The sequence below is a fragment of the Seriola aureovittata genome, chromosome 13 (genome assembly GCF_021018895.1).
Source record: "Seriola aureovittata isolate HTS-2021-v1 ecotype China chromosome 13, ASM2101889v1, whole genome shotgun sequence".
NCBI classification, from domain to species: domain Eukaryota; kingdom Metazoa; phylum Chordata; class Actinopteri; order Carangiformes; family Carangidae; genus Seriola; species Seriola aureovittata.
The window spans coordinates 838,632-855,000 of NC_079376.1; the positions used below are offsets into that span (position 1 = coordinate 838,632).

The 16,369-nt window shown below is 46.0% G+C and overlaps 1 protein-coding gene across 1 annotated transcript in view; it reads right to left on the reverse strand.

Moving 5' to 3' along the window:
• The window catches only part of akap6 (A kinase (PRKA) anchor protein 6), a 188,931-nt gene that overhangs the window by 137,398 nt on the left and 35,164 nt on the right, over positions 1-16,369 (reverse strand). Inside the window, exons 4-10 of the mRNA XM_056392722.1 lie at positions 11,130-11,239; positions 10,422-10,563; positions 9,519-10,172; positions 8,825-9,181; positions 8,228-8,368; positions 8,001-8,144; positions 7,618-7,881 (exon numbers count right to left, since the gene is read on the reverse strand). Coding sequence (XP_056248697.1) covers positions 7,618-7,881; positions 8,001-8,144; positions 8,228-8,368; positions 8,825-9,181; positions 9,519-10,172; positions 10,422-10,563; positions 11,130-11,239 — 1,812 coding nt within the window. The remainder of the gene's footprint in view (positions 1-7,617; positions 7,882-8,000; positions 8,145-8,227; positions 8,369-8,824; positions 9,182-9,518; positions 10,173-10,421; positions 10,564-11,129; positions 11,240-16,369) is intronic.

Sequence of the window (16,369 nt, forward strand, 5' to 3'; positions counted from 1 at the left end):
ATCGATATGATTCTGTCCATCTCTCCGCCACTCGTTATGGAGGAGAGATGGAAATCAAAAGTATTGATGAGAGGAAGGGAGGAGAGGAAGAAAGGAGGAGGAAGAGGAAAGGAAAGATGAAAAAAGGAAAGGAAAGGAAAGATGAAAGAAGGAAAGGAAAAAGAAACGAGTGTATAAAGGATGAAGGAGTGAAGGACAGGAACAGACTGATGGGAGAAGATGAGGATGAGGACGAGCGATGAGATGAAGAGGAGAAAGGAGGTGAATGAGGACGGAGGAGGAAGAGGATGTGGGCGTGAACAGCAGCAGAGGGAGCGGCGTTGGTTTGGATATCGACCAGCATGCACTGGGCTGCTTACAGCTGCTTTGATGTCTCTAAACCAGTGAGGCTCCTGAGGGGCAGAAAGGCCTGCTGGGAGCTGAAACGCCTGATCTGATCCTCTGCCGCCTGGATAACCGCTCTGATATCTGCTTCATCTCTTCCTCCTGTGGTTCAGCTCTTCACCACTGGATAATTACCGTTCAGCTGACGGGGCTTTCTGAAGGACGACGCTCATAGATCTGGACTCAAACTCCCGACAGACGGTGTTTGGCTTCGATGATTAATATGTTACAGGCGATAGGTCTGATTCCTCTGCAGCCGGAGCACAACACAAACCCAATACAGGGCTTTTACACAAAGTGAGAGCGGCTTTGTATAATCTCACACGTTAATAATCTCGTTAAATTCTCCAACCGAAGCTCAATTAGTGAAAGGAAAATAACAGCTGATCATTAACATTAATCACCAATAAATGCAGATTAGAAACAGTGGGAGGAGGTGGAATCACCTGTACTTTAATAATGGCTCCCTCAGTAACATCCGCATAATGCACTTTGATTTTGTTGTTATTGTTTTTTCCTCTGCAGTCATATTAAGGTAACACTACCTGCTGGTTTTTCACATTAAAAGCTCATTTAAAGTAGCTGCTGGAAAACTTTTACTGTGAAACATTAAAACGAACTAATTTGAACCTGTTGCCAAAAATATTTATAAACACGCAACTTTTTTATTGGTACTTACGATCGATCAACATCTTTATTTTGGTATAAACTTGGTCACTGAGAGTTCATCCAATCAGAGACCAGAGAATCAGATTTTCTAAAGTATTTTCCATCACTTCACCTCGGAGGAGACGCTTCGTGCTCCTTCAGCTCAAATGCTAGCATTATTATCATGCTAGCTGTTAGCGGCGAGCTAATGGATTTGCTTGAGGCCAGTGAACCGTTTCAAAAAACATTTCAGGAACCTGGAGAAGGTAAAGACCAGAACAAAATTTAAAGTGATGAATTTTCTGTGCAGGGTTCTACAAACATTTTTTCTTTTTTAAGGGGGTGGGGGGGGTTGAGGTGAGACAGCTAATTTCCACAGCAGGCTAAGTTATTAGTTTGACTACGTGAACGTGTCACACCAAACACTGTGCACTGCTGGGCCGGAATGAAAGAACTCAAGGGGAGGAAAGTTTGATTAGAAATTCATTAAAATGGTTTTTAATGGAAAACATGGAACCTGTGCAGCTGAATTCTGGGTAGAATCTGGACGAGGCGCATTATGTATTTCTCTGCTATGAATTTCATTTGGTGTGTTTCGAATTATTTTGCTGAGAGAGTGAAAGGCGGTCGGGTTAGAAGACACTGATGAAAAGATAAAGAGGAAGGAAGAGAAGGAGTGAAGAGAGAGAGAGGGAGAGAGAGAGAGAGCGAGAGAGAGAGAGAGAGACCGTCCGTCCGTCACACCTGACTGCGTCTCTGAGATCGTCCCTGGGAGACCCCTCCACTACCAGCTGTCTGTCGCCGTGGGGATAGAGTCATCTCTAAAGCTCCACAATGTTAATGTCATCAATCACACACACACACACACACACACACACACACACACACACACACACACACACACACACACACACACACACACACACACACACACACACACACACACACACACACACCTTCTGGATGAGTGTTAACTGATTATTATGACACATTCAGCTGTTGGATGTTTGACAGATAGAGAGTAAAACCTACATTCAAAAATGATCAATTTTAATTATTTGAATTAAAATTTTTCAATTTGAAAGAAAATTATATTTCTAAAGTTATTTTATTTATTCGACAGGTTTCAGTGTCTTCTGCATTTTCTGTAAAACGTCTTCTTGTTAGTGAACGACGTTCACACGTTATGGACGTGTGGCGAACTGAGATTTACACGTTGACAGGTGATGTAGAATATAAACAACACCAGTTTCCATCCATGCGAGCCGCTCCGTGATGCTGTTATAGCGGCGCTAACATCAGCATGATAACAGCCTGTATTCAGAAACTGAGCCTTAAAACCAGCCGTCAGGACTTCTGGAACTTTGTGATGTCACAACAAAGCAGTCACCAAGCCCCGCCCACCTGGACCCACCATCCAATCCTTGCAGGATTTGGTTTATTTTTTATTGGTCAGCATTTTTTCACCATTGCTGAAGAAACATTTTAAATCTTAAATCAGCTGTTAGCAGAACATATGTACATGGAATAACCTCTAACACCGGGACAATTCAGAAATATGTTTTAAAATGTTTTAAATCTTAATGTTTTTGAATGTAATTGTTTTCATCAGGGATTGATTTGTTTTCTTTCTGCATCATTGAATATTAGAGTCACGCCTCGACGTGTCCCTGAGAAAACCATAACCAACGATAATAAAGTGAATAAAGTTTTTACATTTTCCAAAAGGTTTCTGATGAGCTTGAAGACTTGTTGTGACTCCGCTGTACAACTCTGCAAACAAACGTGTCTTCACTTGCTGCTTTACCTTTCCCTCCTCCTTAACCTGTTTATCTATAGAAACACAAAAGAAAAAAAACACCCCCCCCCCCCTCTCTTATTTTCCTATCCTCTCTGCTGTCGGTGGGCGTCCCCGCCCTCCCGCCGGGCCAATCAGACAAGTGTTGATGTGAGTCTGTTGTCTGTCTGTCTCCCACTGCTCGCAGATAGGCCGGCGTGCCGCAGAGCCGCCAAACACACAGACACCTCACACTGAGGACGCCGACGCCGGCCCAGACAGCACATACAATGTGATCACATGACGTGTAGGACACTTATCTAACCGATGGCCTGTTTCTCTGCCTGCTTCCCTTCTGCTTTCAGGAGGAATTTCAATGCGCTTCAGGCGCCGCGGCCCAAACGGCACAGTGAGGAACTCTGGGTTTGGGTGTGTGTATATTTCCTGCGTCGCTCTCATAAACTTTCACAACACAAGCCGCAGATTTACGTGACGTGGACGCAGATTATGGGAGGATCGGTTCCAACATCACAAACGATGAGGAGGTCAAGGTCGAGACAACAACGTCTAGACGGTCAAAGGGGGAGGAAAAAAAAAAAGAAAGAAAGTCTCAGATAAAATATTCATGTCCAACAGCAGCGGAGGCAACGTGAAGGAGGAAGAGCCACGAATACAGGGAAGGTCTGAAACAAACAGACTCCAGGGTGAACAAGTGTTTCTGATCAGCTTTTTAAAACTAATAAAGTTTGATGGTGAAGAGGGGAAACGTTGTGTCCAATCAGCGGTGTCCTGTTGTCAAGGTGATTGTGAGTCGACACAGACGCCATGGTAACAGACGCAGTGAACTTCGTGTTTGTTCGTGTTGATGACGTCTTTGTAGGAACCTGAAGTCACTGTCGTTAACAGAGGAGTGATGGATACGAACGCAGACTCATTCAGTACATTACGCGTCAACGGTCGGATTAATATTAAATATTGAATTTATTTATATTCACGTTGAAAATGAGGGAATGATTTTCTGGTGCTGAGAAAAACGTTTTTAAATTTCACCTCGGCTCAGTAATAAAAACAGAAGCTTATAAACTTCTAATTTCACATATTCATATTTCACAGACTTTTTGAGTTTTTTTTCCCGTTGTCTTGACAACGGTAACAGAAAAATTCAGCTGTATTAAAACACTGCGAGCACAGAGAGAACAGATCAACCAGCTGACACGACCACTACAATGACGCCATGAATGTGCTAATCAGAGTATTACATCATGTAGCCACATTTAGCTTTTCCGTTTTCCAGCAGTTGTTCCTCACGAGTTTTCAATTTCCAGACTAACAGTAGGCTTTGACCTCGTCTTGTTATTTTAAATGTTAAATTTCGAGGCTGTTAGCGCCACAAAACAAAGTCTGTTCACTTGCATTGTGTAGAGGTGGAGGAGGAGATGTTTTCTCCGACCCTTTAAAGAGTAACTGAACTCTGTTTCTAAGTGATTTCAATTCAGAAATGACGTTAAAATCCAGATAAACCCGGATCAGATCTAACGAAGCTTTTCAAGTTTCATTGCTACTGAAACGAATTCTTCATACTGACACTACATGAATTAAAACCAGTGGATATATTCTTCATTTACTCTTTAAGATCGCACGGCTCCATCGTGAAAAGATTAAAGGTCGATGTTTTCTCCGGACAGCAAAGCTAACTGATTTCCTCTCCCGTACACAGACCAGCTCAGACGTCAGATTCAATGACTTTCTGCTCGTCTCTACTCCGATCAAATCTCCTCCACTCCAGCAACAAACACGAACGAGTCCGTGGAGACCGGAGTTCTTCCACAGATCATATTCTGCCCCCGCTCCTGGATTTGATTCATTTCTGCTCGGGCGCTGATCTTCCCGCACTTTCTCCTCCCTGGACGGATGATTTTTCTTTCCATCTCGTTGTGCCGGCTTGTATTCAGCGGAGACTGTCGGCGCAGAGACAGAATGTCATCCTCCACACTGAGACGACTCTTCTCCTCTCTTCACTTCCTCAATTAGGCAGCTCATCCATCGCCATGATTACATGCTGCTAATTAAGCAGCTAATCAGCTAATTACCCAGGAGCAGAGAGGAACGAGGAGTGTGTGTGTGTGTGTGTGTTTTTAGTGTGTGTGCGTGGTTAACACAAGGTGTCATGTGCGAGACAGCACAGCATAATTCCTGACAGTTTTTATGTGTTTTGTTTTATAATTCAGGATTTTTTTCTTTTATGTTGACTTTGTGTTAAAGCTCATTTATGAATGTGTGTTTCTTTCTCAATATTTTATAAGAAGCAGTTTAAGAACAGTCTTTCCTGCTCACTCTGCATCTGTATATATATTAACTCCAAACTCTGTACTTTACATTTTGGCATTTAATGAGGCTAACTATTTTATTTTATTTTTTCACTCAGACCACACCAACCCAGCGAGTGCCAGAGGGGATCTGAATGATTCAGGGGAAGCAGCGCAGGGCCCTGAACGTGTCGGGGATTATAGATACTCATCGGGTCTGAGACGTTCGGGAGAGTCCACGAGGGAAGGGGCAAGATTTCTAGCCGCACCCGACCGAGCGCAGACGCTGCTTTTACAAGGGAAAGACATTTTGTTCCTGAGCAGCTTTTCATGAAACATCTTCAGAGAAATAATTTAAATTCTCTCAGAATCCAAGAGAAAGAGAACGAGCTCGTTTAAGGCTTAAATGAAATAATAATCTTTAATGTTGAATTAATAACGATTAGCAGTAATAAGAAGGTGAAGTGGAGAAGATTAAATCAGAGGACAGGATGCCTGTGTGACGCTGTGTAACTGTGAACGTGTCGGATCAGAGACATCAGACATGAAGCAGCTGCTGAGCTGCAGGTTAGTTACATGTAGTTTAGTGTTTGTTTTTCTTAATATGTAGTTTTCTCACACGTGTGTATTTCTGTGTTCATCTGATTTCTTCTCTATGTGACAAATAAAGTTTATAGAATTTAATTCTTCCAGCGCCTCTTCTGTCAAATACAACTGTGAATCTATTTCCTATAAATGCTGAAATCCTTGTGTTTCTTTCCACATCTGAAATATTTGGCGTCTTTTGCATCTTTGGTTCTTCCTCTGGGATTTAAAATGAAGCTGGTTTTTCTGACGGCGACGCAGCAGGAAGAGTCTCGCACACGATTATGATTCTATCAACTTGCCTGAACTAACAAGACGCTGCGGGCGAAGGAAACGTTTCCTCAGACTGCTGAGACCGAGCCGGGGACAGCTTTGACATTTCATCAGTCAAATCATCATTAATTCTGAATATTAATGCAGAGGATCTAATTTGACTCTGCGAATATGAAGGACACAGTTTGATGTGGGGATTGACCCACGCACTTCCAGGTCACCGATCCCCGGTTCCAAGGACGTCCCCCTTCGCACGGCGGGGCCTTTAATTCAGGGACTGGATCCTCAGATATCCTGATCATCCTCCCTGATAATCGTATTACGGCGGTCTAATTCTGTCTGCGGGGCCCTGACCCCGGCTAACTCCAGATAAGAAGGAAACGGTGAACTTCATTGATCCCCGGGGGGAAACTGGGATGTCACAGCAGCAAAGTAAAATGTTTCCGGGGAAGTAAAAGGTAAGAATAGAATAGTAAAGGAGAGGGGAGTGAAGCAATCTGAACAGAATAAAACAATAAAAAATATTAGAGGCGGCAGAGCTTCTTTATAGCGCTAATTAAAGGAGCAGCAGCGAGGAGGACGAATCCCCAGAGCTATTGACATTTCACCATATTCGATATGACAGATATGACTGATTAGTTCACCGGGCAGTCTCATCAATAATCCGCCTGCCAATCAAACGTGACCTTTAGAAGTGAGGTGATGAATTAACGGGGGCCACGGGACGATCCGATACCAGACCTCCAATCCATCAACACAGCTGCAGTGAGGGAGGAAGAGCGGCGGTGAGTTTGGTTCAACCTGTGCAGGGATTTCTCTGCAGAAACGCGCTAATGGCTAAAGCTAAAACACCTCGAACAGGTGACCAGTCGGAGGCTTCAGGTGCTCCTGGAGGAGCGGCGCTAAAAAGCAGCTGGTGGTGTTTGTCTGACCGAGACAGTGAAGTAGGAGGAGGAGGAGGAGGAGGACGAAGAGGAGGAGGAGGAGGAGGATGAGGAGGAGGGCGAGGAGGAGGAGGATGAGGATGAGGATGAGGAGGAGGATGAGGAGGAGGGGGGGGAGGAGGATGAGGAGGAGGGCGAGGAGGAGGAGGATGAGGATGAGGATGAGGAGGAGGAGGAGGAGGACGAGGAGGAGGACGAGGAGGAGGGCGAGGAGGAGGAGGAGGAAGAGGAGGATGAGGAGGAGGAGGAGGGGGAGGAGGACGAGGACGAGGAGGAGGGCGAGGAGGATGAGGAGGACGAGGAGGATGAGGAGGATGAGGAGGATGAGGAAGACGAAGCAGCTTCAGTAGTTTAAGTAAAGTAACAAATTAGAGCCACCTCCTCGCGGCTGTATCCCTCCGCCACTCAGAGTAGTTCCAGGTTCCATCCTGTTTATCCAGAGAAAGTAGGAACGACCTTTGACCTTTGACGACCAGAATCTAATCAGTTCACCCTTGAGTCCTCGTGAATGTTTGTGCTAAATTTGAAGAAGTTCCCTCAAGGCGTCACTGAGAGATCGTCTCCACGACAACGAGACGGACGAAGACAACCCAAAAACAAAATGGCGGCCGCTCCGACATCAACAAGGCTTCTGTTCATTAACCATCAACATGAAATGAAGCTTTGGGGAAAACGAGCACGACAGAGCAACACGTCATACCTCTATCTTCCTCCAGATGTCGGGGTCCTTGTCCTGACTCTGAATGTCCTCCAGCAGCTGGTGCACCAGGGACGCACCTCTGCGTCCGTCCACCAGAGGCGCCGTCGGCTGCAGGTGGATGTCCGCCGACCTCCGGCCCTCATCGTCGTCCTCGGACTGCAGGTCGCTCAAGGGGCCGGACTCTATGCTTTCTCCCACTGATGGCGCTATATCGCTGGAGGAGGTGGGGCTGAAACGGCTGACCAGGTTTCGCCTGTAAGGAAGCTGGGGGAGGGGGGAGAGAGGGGGAGAGAGGGGGAGAGAGGGGGGAGAACGTCACGGTCTGATCAACAAAGCCTCCGTCAGTATTTACACATGAAAGGATAAAACATGCTGTTATTTACCAGCGGGGGGAGGGGGGAGGGAACGTCGTCCCCGCTCTCCCCCACACTGCTCACAGTGTCCCCCACGTCCCAGTCCGGGTTGAGCTCCGTCAGGTCCCAGTCGTCCACATCCTGCAAAGCCTCCTGGGTAGAGTCTCCGGGCCTCTGCAGGAGAAGGTTAAAGGTCGTTAAAGGCGGTCACGTGACCAGATGCAGAGTGAGAAAGCTGCTGTGAAGTGTGGACGGACCGGCGGGATGGACTGAGCCAGACTCTCCAGCTTCATGGCGAGCATCTCAGTCTTACGGAGCTGAGCCGGGAGAGCCAGGAACTCCTCGGACCCGTACCAGTGCTCCCGGTCCGGACTGGCCTTTGACGAACCCTGGCCCCCCTGCAGGAGGAGAACACAGGACGCACACGATCCTGCTCGTTAACTGTTAACGAGTTTAATCGACTGCTTGATCAGAGCTGTGTTCTACGATCAGACATTCAGAACTTTATTTTATGCAGGTAAAACACAGAAGATCAAGATCAGTATTTAAGAAGCTGATGAACATGTGTGTGTGTAAAATTCAAAGAGGTTCCAGTTGGTCAAAATTTCCCGAAGCGAAAGTATTAAAGAATAACGTCTGTAATAATAATTAAAGGTTCTTTTCTCTATTGAAGGAAAGTCAGGGCCGTAATAATAAGGAATGACGAAGCTTTAGAAAACTGCATCTTAAAATGAAGCAGATTTCAGTGGAAGGAATCTCAGGTGGTCTGAAGTCTGTGTCCCTCTCTCTCACAAAAACACACTTTGAAAACAACTCTCCGAACTCTCCCAGACAAACCCAGAGGAAACCCTCACCTTCGGCCCCTGGCGCTTCACGATCCAGACCGCCGCCTTGCCGGGAGGTGGTCGGGGGTCCGACTCCTCTCCAGACGCCTCCAGGTCTGAGGAGAGGACTCGCTCCCTCATGGGGGAGGGCAACGAGGAGTCGGAGTCCCCCTCGCTGTGTGTGTGTGTCTCCTTCTGCGTCTTCTCCATTTGTTTCCACGTTCCATCCGGAGACGCCGGGTCCTGCGGAGGCGGGGGGGCGTCGGCGGTCGGTCCGGCCGCAGATGAGCTCCTCTGCTCGGTCGGCGGTCTTTGCTGACGCCCCTCTGAGCGTCCGCCGTGTCTGGAGCTCACGTGGTTCCTCTGCAGGTTTCGCCCGTTCATGACCTGTGGAGTGGAAGGGAGCGAGTGAAAGGGAGCGAGTGAGAGGCCGCTCCGGTTTAATGACGAGACAGATGATCAAACGTAAACACACATCAGAAACACTGAACTGAACTGAACAACATGTAACTTATTAACGCTGGTTATTGGACCAAAGCTCGGCACATGTTAAATATGGAGACAAACATTTTTAGTTTTTAATCAATTCATTTCCATAAAAAAACAACAAATACAACATAAAAAAAAGGAAGTTTAAAAGACGTCTCCCCTGACAACAGACTCCTCCCTCTGAGCACGCAGAAAGACCTGTGAATATCTTTGAGGTGTCAGTAAAAGCACCAACCTGCAGGCTCTCGTAGGACTGAGAAACATTTTCTGGATAAACCGAGTCCAGTTCCAACCAGAACTTGGAGCGGTCCGGAGGATCCATGAGAGAGGGGGTGCTTCTGCTCAGCTCGGCCTGGAACTGGAGCCCAGAGAGCGGGCTGTTCTTCCCCAGGCCTCCCCTGGAGTCCTGCACGCCGGTTCCTCTGTCTGAGAACAGGGCGGCTCTCTTGGGGAGCGACGGCTGAGTGGGCGACACCTCGGTGCTGTGGCTCACACCCTGCAGCGGGCGCTTCGCACTTTCACTGTGGCTGGGCATGCTGCATTGCATTGTGGGTAACATTGACATAGAATGGTTGTGGTTTGTGAGGTCACTGGCCGCGGTGAGTTCAGGTAAACTGCTGTGGAGCTCAGGGTTTGAGGAGCAGGGTCCTTCGTTCTCCGCTGACCCCAGCTCCGGGTTCAGGTCGGGGGCTCGATCGAGCTCCTGCTCCTGCTCCTCGGAAGCGTCCTGGGCGTCTGGCTCCGCCCCCCGGGCGTCAGGCTCGTCACCCGGGCTGTAGTCGCTCAGCTCAAAGGCCGTGATACCGCAGTCTAAAGAGAAGTAGTCCTGGCTGCAGCGAATGGTCAGCTGACCGCAGTCATCCACCTCGGTCAGAGCGTCCAGACGAGTCTGGACAGGAAGAATTCATCACGTTAACATCTGACAATGGAGGTCAATGAGGTCAATGAGGTCAATGAGGTCAATGAGGTCAATGAGGTCAGAGGCTTATTAAAACTGTTTACTATAAAACAATAAGTAAAGTTTTATTCATGTAGTCAGTGGCTGCTTCTTGTGACGTAAAAGATTCATTTTTTAAAATTACCAGCACAGATAAGGAGCAAGTTATCATCTGTGTGTGTGTGTGTGTGTGTGTGTCACCTGGTGCTGGTCCTGGCTGAAGGCCTGCAGGATGTCAGTCTGGCGGGTGTAGTTCCCGTTGGAGTCCTGCAGACCCTGCAGCAGACGCTCCTTCAGGACGAGGACCGACACTCTCAGCTGGTGCCACAGCAGCTGCACCGTCCTGAACCACCACACACAACCACTTATTGATTATTGATGAGAAATCAGTTAGATATCAGCCCTGACTGTCAGAGTCTCTGAACAGCTTCATAGTAATAAACTTTTACTTTACAGTCTGATGTTTGACATATTCATTTGTTTGATAGGAAGGAGAGATTATTAGTGTCTCCCTCATCACTTGTTAGAAAACTGATCGGAATACATTCACTATAAATAAAGTATCTATCTATCGTCACTGATCAAAGTCTGATCACAAACTGCTGAAGAGGCAAAAGTAAAAAGTAAAAGCTTTGCAAATATTCTTAACACAACTCTTGTAGTTTATCTAGTGCTGGAAAAGTTTCTGCTCAAGTTGAAGTGAGAACATTTGATCAATATATAAAACAATAAAGAAGAAACACTCTTGGTTTGTTTAGAGTATTTTCCCCTGACGTGAAGGAGATTCATGATCCACATGACAGAGACTGTTTGACACTGTTTAAACTTCAAGTAGCAGGAGACAGAGGCAGAGCAGGAACATGTGAACATGATGAGCTCATCCAACTCTCAGCGAGCGTCTCCTCTCACCTGATGTCGACGATGATGTTGACGGAGTAGGACAGAAGTTTCAGGGAGAACTCCGTCTCCAGCAGAGCGTGAATCTGCTCCACATGGTCCGAGATGTCCTCACAGATGTCCTGAAGTGAAACACACACACACACACACACACACACACACAGAAAAAAAAGGTGAGCAAAATTACAAGTGATTAAAAAAGCTGTGTTACAGCAGCGTGTCTGACAGTATATAAAAGTGCAGAACAACATGAGCAGAGAACGACGGGAAAAAGCAGAAGTGACGAAAACGAGCGGCGTCACGTTTCCAGTTTTAAACATGAGTCAGTTTCATGTGGCATCAGTTCCAGGTTTATATGTGAAAACATGGAGAACATACAGACAGACAGACAGACAGACAGGCAGACAGGCAGACAGGCAGACGGAGCTAAAATAACAGTGGCTGCAATATGAAGTCAGTGTTTAACTAACATGCAGACTAGGGTAATGTCCTCTAAAAGAACAGTTCTGCCACAAATTCCACCTTAACAAACAGTCAGAGGTGTTAATTAAACTATAATGAGGTGTTCCTAATATATTTTCCATTCCATTTACATAAATAAAGGAGGCAGATTAACTGTTAACTACAGCTACAAAGGGAAAATTACCTGATTAAAGGACTAGTTCAACAACACCACGACGAGAAAACGAGAAGAGGTGTTTATAAAGTTTGCCTTCAGTTTATTAATGTCATCAGTCACTAAGTTTTTCTTCTTCTCTCACTTCAGCACCTTTTAAAATCAAATGTTTTGTTGTTGGTTAAAATGTGTTTTGTGGAAAAGAAAGTTCATGTAACTCTGATATTAAAGTGTCAACAGAACATTATTACTTTTCTTTCTCTGCAATAAATGTCTTTAATGCATTTTTATTCCTTTTATTATTTGCTTTGCACACGACGAACTCGCTCAGACTAAAATTAGACGCCCTTTGAAAAAGCAGGCGACCTGGATTCGAACCCTCGGCAAGATACTTTGCTGAGTCACCGTGCTGCTCCATGACGACCTGCCTGAACAACACAACACCTCCGCCGCTGCCTCCGCCCGGCATGTGAGAATGTAGGTCACACACGCTGCCAGCTTGGCTCATGCTAGCTTGGCTAACGCCGTGACCTGCTGAGCGCCGTTCCAAAATAAACTCATCACTACTGTAAGGGGTGGGGGGAGGGGTGGGGGGCTGCAGCCCGGCAGGAACAACGCTGTCGGCATGTGGTCGACGTGGGCGTGAGGGCTCAGGTACACACAGACCTCATCCTGTCACCTGTGTGAGCGCAGGTGGCCAGCTGAGTCACACTGAACCTGTCAGCTGTGTTCTGGCTCCAGACGACCGAGCGTGGGCCGACTCCGGCCCAAACGTGTCTGACAGATTTAGCTGGAGGTGCGGACTTGGGCAGATTGGATCAGGGGCTCGGTCGTTCATCACGAGTCTGGAAACCTGGCGTGCTGTATTTAGGACGCTGTTGTGCCAAATTATTTGAGCCTCTGTAGGTGAGGCGACATCCGGCTCCTGGGTCAATACTGACTGTTTTCTGACTGATCCAATGAAAATAAAGCAGATTTCAGGTAAAAACACTGAGAGAAACCAAATCCTGCAGGGTTTGGATGGTGGGTCCAGGTGGGCGGGGCTTGGTGACTGCTTTGTTGTGACATCACAAAGTTCCAGAAGTCCTGACGGCTGGTTTTAAGGCTCAGTTTCTGAATACAGGCTGTGTGCATTTCTCTGTGGACTGAGGCTTTGATACTTTCACAGTATTAATATAGAAGCTGATCTATATTCAATCAATAATTGTTATAATTGATCATACCTTTATACTAAATGGAGCTTTAAACTCAGGTCTCCTTGTAATGAAGGGGAACATTTACTAAAGCCTGAGCAACAAAACAAGTGATAAACTTTCTCTTTTCCAAAGACGTAGACAGAGTGCGTTCCAAGGAAGGACCGGCTCTCATTGGTGGAGCTGACGAGCGTGTTTCTGTGGCGGAGCTCGTCACGTCTTTCTCAATCAGGATTTCTGGTGTAAAGTGCGAGTGTTTATACGACGCTTTTATCTCACAGCCGAACTCTCGGCTCTGAGGGGACGCCGCCGCTTCATCAAAAACATCCCGCTGGGAGATCAAGAACGCCCCCCCGAGAGGGAGGAGAGTGAGTGCAGTAAGAGTGCCGTAAAACACACACACACACACACACACACACATACACACACACACACACACACACACACAGAAATCCTGACCCACAAACTGTACACGCACAAAAATATACTGTACATACTGTACATACACAAATTCTTACATGTATATAGAGTCTCCTTGTCTACACAAAATGAACTTGAACTCATAGTTAACACACACACACACACACACACACACACACACACACACACACACACACACACACACACAGTTTCATCATCAAAGCGTTGTCATGTCATTCTGAAACAGCGGTGAAAATGTCACCGGTGTCTTTCAGATGCTTCAATAATTCACACACAGCTTTCAAATGCTAATACAGACACACACACACACACACACACACACACACACACACACACACACACACACAGAGCACTTAACAGAGGCCCCAATCTGATTGAATTAACACCAAGTCTGTCGTTTCTATCTGAAGTCATTTGTTAGAAGATCTTCAGTCCAGTCAGACTGCTGGGAGCTAATGAGACCCTGCCGTGTGTGTGTGTGTGTGTGTATGTGTGTGTGTGTGTGTGTGTGTGTGTGTGTGTGTGTGTGTGTGTGTGTGTGTGTGTGTGTGTGCGCACATCAAGGCACTTGTGTAGCCTAAATCTTTTTCCGAAGAACGTTTTTTTTGTCCCAGTGACCTGATTTGTTGTATATGTTTGTTTAGTTTTTAATTAACCAATAATCAATAATTAATTTGCTAATAAATAATCAAGTTCAACAAAGCCTCTGCAGGATGTTTAAAGCCGCTCCTGTAGCATCATGTGCATCGTGTCGTAAAGGAGGTTCCAGATGTTTTGATGTTAAAACATTAAAGCTTCATCAGCATCATTTATAATATTTATAATATTTATAATACCAACTAAAATAACACATCTCTTCTTCAAACACATCTCTTTGTCTCAGCCTCTGATGTTTGATGTGTTTTATTGATAATCTTTTATCCTTAATTATTGTTTGTACATATTTTATTGATTGTCTTCATTTATCGTCGGATCCTTTTGTTTAATAAATTATGTTTTTTATTTATGCTGTTTTACTCTTTTCATTATTCTCTTTTATTAGGTTTTATTTTTGTGTGAAACACTTTTGTACCTTTGAGAAAAGTGCTGTATAAATAAAGTTAATATTATTATTATAACATTGATTTAAATCAATGAATCCAAACTTTTGTTTTTGCTCCATGTTTAAAACAAAAATCAAAAGATGGGAGTTGATCAGATTCAAAGAGCAACGACAGCTGGTTGTTTTCATTATTGTTATTCTTGCACATAAACTCTTATAAAACCAGGTTCTAGTCTCTGAGCCGGAACTCGTATGTTCTGCGCGTCGCCGCCGCCGCCGCCATCGCCCTCACGCGGTTTCACACTCGGACGAACTGAGGCAGAACTTCAGAGGCATCTCACCACGTTCACTCCAGCTGATTACATGTGAACGCCTCGTTTGCCCCGAGCACGTGTCCATACAAACCCTGCTGCATGTGTGTGTGTGTGTGTGTGTGTGTGTGTGTGTGTGTGTGATCTATACTGGTTTGCTAATGCTGGATAATACACAGATTCTATGATACACACTCAATATTCTGAGAACACACACACACACACACACACACACACACACACACCACACACACACACACACACACACACACACACACACACACACTTTCCAGCACCCCGGTCACGTAGAGTCAAGACATGACCTGTCAATCACCGAGTGCACACGTTCAGCGGGGTTTCTAATTGCCTAAAATCTATCTGAAGCAAGTCGACTCGGGCTTCAGCTCCAATCCCGTCTCGCCCTCATCACCGTCGACATCAAGGGCTTCAGAGCGGCCGCGTTCAAACCGCCCGCGACAGCTCGGCCTCATCCAGACCCATTCGATCTAATAACCTTCAACTCCTCCACTTCAGCCCATCAGCGCAGCGTGTTTTACCTTGGAGATCAAATACTCTGAGCTTCTTCTCCCCCTGGAGTATTCAAATTAAGCGTCTTCAAAGACGGCGAGACCCGCTGCTGCGATACAAAGACTTGTTACAGTAATTTTTTTTTTTTTTCAAAGTGTTAGTTTCTGAGAAGAGACTTCAAACTCTGCCGTTTGGTCTGAGGTCGCGTTCACAGCCGACGTGTTCTCTGCAGCGGACATTCAAACAACTTGAACTCTGACCTCCAGAGACACAGGGATCGGTCCTCTGGGGGCCGGACAGACGGACATCTCACCAACATCTCACCAACATCTGGTCAACATCTGGTCAACATCTGGTCAACATCTGGTCAACATCTCACCAACATCTCACCAACATCTCACCAACATCTCGTCAACATTTCACCAACATCTCACCAACATCTCACCAACATCTCACCAACATCTCACCAACATCTCGTCAACATCTCACCAACATCTCACCAACATCTCACCAACATCTGGTCAACATCTGGTCAACATCTGGTCAACATCTGGTCAACATCTCGCCAACATCTCGCCAACATCTCGCCAACATCTCACAAACATCTCACAAACATCTCACCAGCATCTCACAAACATCTCACCAACATTTCACCAACATCTCACAAACATCTCACCAGCATCTCGTCAACATCTCGCCAACATCTCGTCAACATCTCACCAACATCTCGCCAACATCTCGTCAACATCTCACCAACATCTCACCAACATCTCACAAACATCTCGCCAACATCTCACAAACATCTCACCAGCATCTCACAAACATCTCACCAGCATCTCACCAACATCTCACCAACATCTCACCAACATCTCACCAACATCTCACCAACATCTCACCAACATCTGGTCAACATCTGGTCAACATCTGGTCAACATCTGGTCAACATCTCACCAACATCTCGCCAACATCTCACAAACATCTCGCCAACATCTCGCCAACATCTCGCCAACATCTCACAAACATCTCACCAGCATCTCACAAACATCTCACCAACATCTCACCAACATCTCACCAACATCTCACCAACATTTCACCAACATCTCGCCAACATCTCGTCAACA